The sequence below is a fragment of the Cebus imitator genome, unplaced genomic scaffold (assembly GCF_001604975.1).
Source record: "Cebus imitator isolate Cc_AM_T3 unplaced genomic scaffold, Cebus_imitator-1.0 Scaffold192, whole genome shotgun sequence".
Lineage (NCBI taxonomy): Eukaryota > Metazoa > Chordata > Mammalia > Primates > Cebidae > Cebus > Cebus imitator.
This window is the reverse complement of record NW_016107507.1, coordinates 3,052,902-3,063,765: the sequence shown is the minus strand read 5'-3', so window position 1 is coordinate 3,063,765 and position 10,864 is coordinate 3,052,902. Positions and strand designations below refer to the sequence as shown.

The 10,864-nt window shown below is 38.8% G+C and overlaps 1 protein-coding gene across 1 annotated transcript; it reads left to right on the top strand.

Moving 5' to 3' along the window:
- Positions 1-6,211: 6,211 nt before the first annotated feature.
- LOC108316799 (eukaryotic translation initiation factor 3 subunit I-like) lies at positions 6,212-7,181 on the top strand. Its single transcript, XM_037745104.1, has one exon. The coding sequence runs from the start codon at positions 6,305-6,307 to the stop codon at positions 6,902-6,904; it is 600 nt and encodes a 199-aa protein (XP_037601032.1). The 5' UTR covers positions 6,212-6,304; the 3' UTR covers positions 6,905-7,181.
- Positions 7,182-10,864: the final 3,683 nt, after the last annotated feature.

Below are 10,864 nucleotides of genomic sequence, written 5' to 3'. Positions count from 1 at the left end.
TCTTATTTCCTTACTAAGATTTCAAGTGTATCTTTCAGATGTCTACTGGCATTTTTAAAAATTATGTTATCTTATATTTAATTACCAAGACCTCCTTCTTATTTTTTATATTTTTTAAACCTTCCTTTTAATCTCATTTGTATAATATCTTATCTCATTGATAATATCAATTATAGTTTATTCTTTTTCTTTTTGAAGATATTATTCTCTGTGTTATTATTATTCTCTTTGCTATTTTCCTTGATTTCATTTTTATTTTTTGTTTCTTTTGTTCTCTGTCTTTTATATTACAGACTTCATCAAAGGTTTGGTGATCCTCAGCTCTCATTATATTTAAGAGTGAAGTATACAGGACTCTTGATATTAGGTGGCTTTGTCAACTGGTTGGCTTCAACATTCATTTGTTCAGTTTTCACTATATAATTACTGTTGGCAGCCTATTCAGAGACTAGAGTCTATAGTGAAGTTTCCTAGGAGAATAATCATGATGGTGCAGGGCAGAGGTAACTGTACTATTTGGGTTAGGGTATTCAAATAATGATCAAGTGGTTTATTGTTGCTTTCATAAGCCACTATATTGAAAAATACTGCCTGAACACATATTGCTTAGAGAAACATTGAATAAATGAAAGGAGAAAAAGGATATTTAGTTAGTACTCCCAAGGAAAAGGGGGCATTAAAAAATCTAGCTAAAGGCCTAAGACTGAAGGCTGAACTGACAACTTCTCTAACCACTAATGCTACATGGCTCTGGCATCAAAATACAATAATGTAAGAGCCATTGATTAGAACATTCCCCTTGGTTAGATTGAAAGTGAAAATAGAGATAATACAATAGCAACCCAATGATGTTATGAAATAAATAAATGGTCTTACACCAGTGCAAAAAAGAAACATAACCTCTGACTAGTGTTCAAAATAGAAAACAAGCTCTCAAAAGAAACAATTTTAATATATATCTTAAAGTTTTTTTGTGAACAAACAAATTGTATGAACAATCACTGAGCTAAGACTTTGGTTTTTAAAGAAGATCTCAATTGCATTATATGACTTGATGTTCTCTCCACTGTCAGGGAAAGTAAAACTAGAGGGCCTCAGGAAACATGCACTATTTCATGTCATTGATGCTCAGAGAAGAGCCAAAGTCAAGAGTTTGATCCCAAAGAAGAAAGATAGATAGTTTTATTATATGGGCCATGCATTTGAAACTGGCTATCCTCTTCCACCTCACTTAAAATAGCCTATGAAACTTAAGGTGTGATTATGTGTTGCTGTTATTTCTTTGGCTGGCTTGTCAACATAGCTGCTAATTATTATTATTAGTTTTTTACTGAGAACATTAATTTAAGATTCATTCATATTAATTAACATGTGTTCCTTAGGTGGTCATTAAGTTGGACCTAATACAATTGTGATACTTTTATTACTCAGAAGGAGACTAGGAGAATGTAGGTAACTTACCCAAGGTAGTGCTACATAAGAACCTAGGACATGTTAAGCATAGTTGTAAAGTATTTAATGTATCTTGATTTTAGAATAACTTTGTCCACTAATGTGATGGAGTTGCAATCAAAATACAAAAGTAGTTACCCCTTCTTGTTTTTTTACCATATAAGTTTAGGTATCCTGCAGGGCAGGTGACTTCCCAGGTATACCCAAAGGACAGCAAAACGTTGTAATCAAAACAAAGAAGGTTTTCCTCCTTAGAGGTAAAAATGCTGAATCATAAATGATGCTGTGATAAAATCCTCATTGGTTTCCAGCTAAAGTAACTATTCAGATCATTAGAATTTTTGACTAAATTGTATTTATGCCTGATACAATTTATGCCTAGTCTGATAATACGATTAGAAATCTGAGAAGAAGTTCTTCTAGGAGAACATTCAAAAGTAACAAAACTGATACGATTCTCAGCAGAGAGAAATGCCAGTGTTACAGGACTCATATTTGTAATCTGGAAATCTGGGCAGGATATATCCATGGATATGATTTTAAGCTACTTTAACATGATCGGTTGTATTGCCCAATCTTCCTAAAATATTTCCTTTATATTTGACTTCAAATTCAAATGCAATTAATGGTCATTTATTTTTACTTTCTTATGATTAGCTTGTTAAATAATGCCTAGTTCTAATAATCCCCGTAATGTTTATGTAACCAGCAATAAAAAAACAGTGTGGGATTTTTACCCTCTTCATCTTGTTTCAGTTCATTTGGTGTTCCTATCAGATTTTGATTTGACATCTCATAAAGAAATGAAATTCTTTATTCCGTTTCATTTACATTGCATATAAATGGACCTTTTCTCAGCTCCCATGTTATTTTTCCTATTAAATCAATGATGAGGAAAGGAATTTATTTGTCTGGTAATTTAGTTTAGCTATACTGTTGTCTGGGGTTTTTATATGTGATAAATAATATTTTATATGAAAGCTATAGCTCTTTATAGTTGGGGGATGCTACAGCAATCTGCATATCTGCAAAATGTTTCTCCCATCGTTTGCCTTATTTGTTGAGATTTGCTACAGTGGTGTTGAATAGTTGGGCAGGGTCACAGGTTAATTTCCCATGAAACAGATTCTTAGGCACAGATTTGCAGGAAGCTTATTGCACAGAATAGGCAATAAGACGTACAACTGAGTAGAGGGAGTTGAGGGGTGTGCATTCATAAAAAGGCCTCAGCTGATAGCACAAGGAGCTCCTTTGCTTGGATGCCCCTTCAGAGTTAACTTTAATCAAAGAAAGCAAGACAAGCTTTTATGCTTGTTTTAGTCAATTCTCATATTGCTATGAAGAACTACCTGAGACTGGGTAGTTTATAAAGGAAGAGCCTTAACTGACTCACCATTCCACAGGCTGTACAGGAGCCATGACTAGGGAGGCTTCAGGAAACTTACAATCATGGTGGAAGGTACACACCTTCACATGGAGACAGGAGAGAGAGAGTGAAGGGGGAAATGCCATACTCTTTTAAACAACCAGATCGTATAAGAACTCACTCACTATCATGAGAACAGCAAGGGAGAAATCCAGCCCCACCAATCACCTCCCATCAGGTCCCACTCCCAACATTGGGAATTACAATTTGACATGAGATTTGGGTGGGAACGCAGAGCCAAACCATATCAATTCTCTACAGTAACCAGTCATTAGATTTGGGCTGCTTCCAGGGAGGTAACTTGACTCTGGATGAACCGCTTTCTTCGTCTGAGGATGTTGACCAGAGAGGAACTCAGGTGAGAGCTGTCATCTGCCAACACTCCCAAATAGCTGGGAAAATGAGTGTTTCAGGCCTGGGGTGCAGCAGGTAACCTGCATGGTTCATCAAGGCATCCACTACCATCCATTGCTTGCCCTGTGCAGCTCTGTATGTGTCACATAAATTCTTAGAGAGCTCCTTCAGGATTTTTGTGTGCCATTTTTCCCGGAGAAGTACATCATAGGAGAAAATGGTAAGATAAACCACAGACCTATTCTCACTTCACTGCATTTTTTTCTGAGGCTGCAAATGATATTCCTTCTCTCTCCTGTATCAACCATTAGAGATTTTCCTGATCCTTTCTGTAAGCTGTGCTGACTTGGGTGCCTTACCTACAAAAATGACCCAGAATTTGATATCTCTCAGATTTGAGCCAGTAGTCACCATGATCTGCTCAGACCAGGACTGTTTTGTTTTCTGTTTTTTATGTTGTTGTTGTTGTTGTTAAAAATTGGACTAGCATCACACCAGGAGTTCTCCTCTCATTGCCAAACATATTCTTCTTTGCCCTCACTTATTTGACCTGCTTCCTCCAGATGGTCAATCTATTATCCCTCCCAGAATGGTGACTCTTTCATTTTGTCTGGTGGTCTCTTGGCATGAGGATCTGGACCTATAAACAAACCACAGAATTCAGAGTCTCTGAGATGTTTAAGCAAAAATAAATAGATTACTAGATGTGTTGGTGAGTGGGGTCATTTGTATGTCTATATTGTTTCTGGACTATATTTATTCTGCCTGAAAGGACATGAAGGCATGTTATGGGTCACTGGTTTGGGGTATTATTTTGTTCTAGTTCATGGTATCCTGTCCTTTCGGGATGCCATCTCCAAGGTGGTGCTTCAGTAGTATCTTCTGTAGAATGTCTCATTGTTTTATCAGGGCAGCATCTCTGGTTGGTGCTATATGTGATGGAGTCAGTGGTTATGTGGCTACCATCACATGGCCTTTGCTATAGACCGCTTTTTATGCAACACTATATAGGATCCTATGCTGTGGATCAAATACGTTGTAAACCCATGGATAGTGATGCTGACTGAGGCCATGTGAGCACATTAGGCAAAACTTTACCTCGAATATATGTATGTAGATTCTAGTAAAGATGAATCACTGTCTTCCAGGCTGGAAGAGTCCAATGTAAGCAACCTGCCACCAAACTGTTTGTTGGACCCCTCAAAATATGGTGCCATGGGTAGAACCGAGCTTAAGCCTTTGTGGTTTGCAAGTTGAACATTTTTTAGCAGCAGTAGCTTGATTAACTTTGTTGAGTGAACCCCAGGTGGTTAGCCTTTATCTGTCACTATGCTACTTTCTCCATTCATGGCCAGCTACAAAGGCTGCTGGCATCAACTGGCTGACTGCTGCAAAGTTCTTCATACCCATGCCTACAATTTCTCCATATGGCTTTGCGTCTGGCCTTTTCAGCTCTGTTTTACCAATTTTTCTTCTTCTAAGCACTGACTAAGCAATTAGGTTATCTGATACTCCTTTAGGGTTCATAATTCTATTTCAAACTACTTTTCTTTCCATACCAAGTGGATTACCAAGACAACCACTTACAGTTCTTCCCATTAAGAAGCTTTATCTGAACCAAGCTTTTTCCTTAAACCAATTTTGACTTTTCTCTTCTCCATCAGCTGGTTATAAAAGGATCCCCCATTAGGCCATTGGTATGAATTGAGGGAAAAAACTGGTTGAAGAGAGGTAGAACACATAGGGGTCTGCACCACTCGCTCATCCTACTTATATCCGCATAGTGCTTTTATTGCCTTTAGTCATGGCTAATCTATTATTTCCGTTGTACTGTGACATGGTGTATCTGATAGAATACAAGTTTTGATGGGCAATTCTGGCTAACTGCTATCTCCATTTTTTAAGAGGTTCAATAGCTCACAAGGAGCTATTTTTCAAAACAGTTTATTATTCTTTACTATGGATGATCCTCAACCTTATGAGTCTCTGCTGTGATTCATCTATGGGCTCTTCCCAGGAACTCATAACTGTGACCTGCTTAGCTATACATTCCACAGGTTAGACCTGATGCAGACTTCTTTTCTGCTCTGGGTTCTACTTAATGCTGGAAGCCTTTTACATTACTTAGAATGTGGGTTGAAGAAGTATTCCCAAATGAGGAATACATTACCTCCACTGTCTGAGGAGCCTTAGCAAGTATTTTCCTTCCTTCATCATGGTGAAAGGTATCCTTTTTCCTGGGATTCGTCATGGCATTTTTAAATTTACTATTTATTACCCCCCAAAAAATCAAAACTTTACATTATTACCATACATTTTGCTGTTTGCCTTAATATTGTGCAACACTAGTTTTAAAAGCAAATATGAGAACATTTAATTCATATGAGGAATTGCCAAAATGACATATTCATATTTTGTAACTCATGCTTGTATGTATACCTCATTCTTTTCAGAAATGAAGATACTTCATAAAACCCAACCATTTTAATTTTACTTGTTGATATGTACACGTTCTACCAGTAGTTTTCACCTTCAGGTTACTGGGAGTCAAGAATGTCTAAAGGAAAGGAATGTTGATTGCCCTTTTTCTTTTCTTCTACATCATCATTTTCGGCATAAGTGGTTGACTAATGTAGGCAAGTAACATTTAAAGAAGGAGACAAAAGGGCCCTGGGCACTGTTTTTGTTAGAATGTAACTGTTTTCCTTCTGTGTTTAAAGCAAGTTTTGGTTCAATTGGAAAATGTGACCTCTAGGGCCGCATTACCTAGTCATAAGTGCAACATACTTGTCCCCACTGCCAGTTTCAATTAACTCCCATGCTTCCTGGATCCACCAGAATTCCGTGCTCGTGGAGTGATACTACATGCAAGTGGAATGACAAGAATGGGAGAGCACAGAGATAGTGCCTACTTGGTCTCTTCTGCTTGCATACATAGTCTTTGTTAAATCAGACATGTAAAACATAGAATCAGTTGCAGCTTTCCTTGCATCACTGCTGGGATGAAGCTGATCCTGCCATGAGTGGTTTATTAAGCAGATTAAGTATAACCATGAAAGAGACTTCTTCACCATGGCCAAGGAATCTATCATTAATGCATGCTACTCTGTGAATGGTGAGAGGCTGGGCACCTACATGGGCCATACCAGAGCTGTGTGCTGTGTGGATGCTGACTGGGATGCCAAGTATGTCCTCACCCATTCAGCTGACAACAGCTGTCATCTCTGGGCCTGTGAAACAGGGAAACAGCTGGTCCTACTCAAGACCAATTCAGCTGTTTGGATCTGCAGTTTTGACTTTGGGGGCAACATCATCACGTTCTCCACAGAGAAGCAGATGAGCTACCAGTGCTTTGTGAATTTATTTGACCTGCGGGATCTGAGCCGGGCTGGCAACAATGAGTCCTACATGAAGATCCCTTGCAGTGACTCTAAAATCACTAGTGCTGTTTGTAGCCCCCTTGGGGAGAGCATCATTGCAGGCCATGAGAGTGGGGAGCTCAACCAGTATAGTGCCAAGTCTGGAGAGGTGTTAGTGAATGTTAAGGAGCACTCCCAGCAGATCAGTGACACCCATTTATCCAGGGACATGACCATGTTTGTCACTGCATCCAAGGACAACACAGCCAAGCTTTTTGACTCCACAGCTCTTCAACATCAGAAGACTTTCTGAACAGAACATCCCATCAGCTCAGCTACCATTTTTCCCAGCTATGATCATGTTGTGCTGGGCAGTGGTCAGGAAGCCATGGATGTAACCACAGCCTCCACCAAGATTGGCAAATTTGAGTCTGGGTTCTTTCATTTGGCCTTTGAGGAAGAGTTCAGAAGAGTCAAGGGGCACTTTGGACCTATCAACAGTGTTGTCTTCCATCCTGATGGCAAGAGCTGCAGCAGTGGCAGTGAAGATGGTTATCTCCATAATCTACTACTTTGACCCACAGTACTTCGAATTTTTTTTTGAACCCCTACCTTGTATGAATTCTTTTTTAAAATATCCTTAAGTTCTGGGATACATGTGCAGAATGTGCAGATTTGTTATGTAGGTATACATGTGCCATGGTGGTTTGCTGCACTCATCAACCTGTCATCTACATTAGGTATTTCTCCTAATGCTATTCCTTCCCTTGCCCCCCACATCCCAACAGGCCCCAGTGTGTGATGTTTCCCTCCCTATGCCCATATGTTCTCATTGTTCAACTCCAACTTATGAGTGAGAACATGTGGTGTTTGGTTTTCTGTGAATGAGTTCATGTCCTTTGCACGGATGTGGTTGAAATATCATGAATTTGAGTCTGAGGTGTGAGAAGCTGGATCTCTGTCTAGGCCAGGAAATGTTCTCACATAATGTTTTGAATTCTGAGAAAGAAATCTGTTTGGTAATTTAAAAAAAAATAGAGTCTAAGAGAAATTAATAAGAACAGCGCATTAAACCAAGCACCGAACCCTTCTGAATGCAGAGGCAAATGATAGGCCCATGAAGCTGGTCCTGGTCATTGGTTGCTTTGGAAGAAAACAGGGGAAGTCATTGCCATATACACTTGTCATAGTGTTGCAGAGTACTTCATTATCAAGACTTAGCTTCTTTTTTTTGGCCAATCAAAATCTGATTTCCAGATGTGAGATTTGGCTCAGGTCCAGAAACCATTGTGACATTTTATTCAGATAGCTGCCCTCACATTCCTGGTCACTCATCCTTAATATATTTTATTATTATAATTGAGAAACAGTCTTTGTCCTATCCCTAGATACTGAGTGGCTTTCTGCAGGCCAGAGTCTCCTGGCTGCCACTTTGATTTTGCTGCCTATTACAGCAATTGTGTACGCATTTTTTTCTGATGGTTAAGCGTAGCCACTGAGCCTCTATTATTTTGGGATCTCCCTTGCTATCAGTGAACCCAGTGCTATGAGAGAAACTTCCACCATCTTCCCTGGCTTACTGCAGATGGCCGTCACTGAGATTTTCCAATTATACTGGTGAACTTCTCATCAGTGTATTCCAGATCACTGGTAAATTCAATGTCCTCTGAGATCTCCCATGTAACAATAATCTGGTGCCTTACACAGTATATTCCTCTGGCATGCATCTCTGAACCTTTTGAATCCCTTCTTTTACTACTTTGGATAAGAATTCTGGTATCTCTTGCATATAATATGGTCTATCACTTTCTTCATGCTGCTGAAAGCCCTCCTAATAACATGATACCATTATTTCCTCGGTCCTTGTGAGGGTGTGAAATTCTATATTATGAAAGACTTTCCAAATATTACTAAACTATTTCTTAATAAATCCTTGATTCAGTACTCCCAGGATTCAATTCCATGCATCCTCTATTGCATCCCATTGATATATATTGGTTAACTTCTGTAGCTCCTCTGAGGTTGGTCTTTTTCTCTTCCAAAAGACCCAGGACTTTCCTGGCCAGGTTGTATCAAGACATACTGATGACCAGAAGAGCAGATGGCAATAAATTTTGATATAATATGTATTTTATTGGAAGAAGCAATCATTTCTATCGTCTTTAAGTATAGGGAGTGCTAGCCTTTAATAGAACGGAGTGAGCTACCACTGAAATTCAAAGACTTAAGCAGAATCTAGTAATTTAAGTTTCAAATGCATCAACATGAGTGTCCCTATCCCACATCTCAAGATCTCACTTATTCCTAAACAAGGCCCTCATATTGGCATAGAGGGTCTTCCAGGATTGAAAATTCAACTTGTTCTCAACCTCTTCTCCCTGCAAAAGTTAAGATGTGACCTTCATCCTTGCCTTCTTCAACCTTTCAGTTATGGGAGATGAGAATGTCTTTATTTGCTTCCAGTATTTTCACACTTAATCTTTAATTGGTGATGAATTAGCCTCAGTCTTGCATTGTTTTTCTCCAGCACAGTATATTCCCCATCCAGTTCTATAATTTCTGAAGTCATTTTCTCAGCCTGAAACAGTGCACCTGCCAATTTATTTCCTTCCACCTATGAAGTTGTAACAATCACATTACCACAGCATGCCAGGACTCCCAGCACTTCGCATATTATCGTGGCTGGATTCCTCATCTGCAGCCAGTCAGAAGGTGAAACAGCTCCAATATCTCCTTTCAGAGTCGGCCTCCTCAAACCCTTTCTGCAGCCAACTCTATAGAGCAGATTCCTAAGAAAACAGACACTTATGTGGATATTTGTATTTAGAAAATGTATTAGTGAATACCCTTCAGATCAACATCTGGGAACATTGAAAAAATTAAAAAAAAAAAACAGAAAGAAAGTTAAAGGAAACTTACCTCTGCTGTAATTGCTACAAAAGCCTCAGCTGACACCAAGCCAAGGTCTAGCACTCAAGAGCCTTTCACGGTGGTTTTGCTGTGATGCAAGCGGGCTAGGCTTTTAAATTCCTTTACTGATCATTCAATGGATATGGCCTTTCCTTGGGGAGTGATTGTGACCTCAGACAAGTCAGATCTCTTCAATCTGTGAAAATTTTCAGCTGAGAGGTACTCAAACATCCTTCAGCTGAGGGGAGCATGATAACATTGACTAATGTTATTTAAATAAACAAAATAATGCTTCCCCAATTATTTTAGGAAATATCATTAAGAAATGATCCAATCCTAACCAGTTCTAGTTTAATTCATTTGTTTGGCCATTTATAAAATTGAAATATGTAAAATAAAATGAAAATCTGACATTATTTTCCAGAATCCCTCACTGAGAGAACATAAATTACTTAGATTTTCACCTGTGAGTACTTTTCATACTGCAAATATCTATATGTTCAATATCTATATGTTCAAAAGTACTGATGCAAAGTCAGCAAGAGTTCAAAGCCATAGTCTTCTCACTCACCAAAATAACTATTTGCCTCTTTTGCATCTGTCTTGATAGCCTTACTGTATGAACTAGTAAATTGGAGTCTCAGGCTTGGCAGGCAAAGCAACTTGGTCTCAAACAGTCAGTTTCGTTTGGCATTTAAAGACAGTGTTCGGACACTTCAGTTTATCTTATTTCTGTTTTGTTACTGTTTTAAAAAATGCAAAGTACTAGTTTTAACTGACATTCGGCTAGTTTTTACAAACTTTGAATCAAGAAAATTTACTCCTTGGGTACACAGTTCTATGAAATTTCAAAATTCGGTAGTGTGACTAACACCGCCAACAAGAAAGAACAATTCTATCAGCTCAAGAGCTTTTCTTATATTATCTCTTTCTGTTTCAGCCTTCTACTCACTCTCTCTCTCTCTTTCTCTTTGTTTTCAGATAGGATCTCACTCTTGCTCAGGCTGGAGTGCAGTGGTGAAGTCTCTGCTCACTGCCACCTCTCCCTCCTGAGCTCAAGTGATCTTCCCACTTCAGCTTCCCGGGTAGCTGGGATTGTAGACATGTGCCACGACACATGGATAATTTATTAATTTTTTGTAGAGATGAGGTCTCAGTCTATTGCCTAGGCTGAACTTGAACTCCTAGTCTCAAGTGATCCTCTTGCCGTGACCTCCCAAAATCCAAGGGATTACAGGCCTGAGCCACCACACCTGGCCTTCTGCTCCCTTTTAATGCTTAGTAAACACTACGTAGTCTATTTTCCATACCTACAGCGTTTTTTTTTTTCAAAATGTCATATATATTGTCTCATATAGTATGT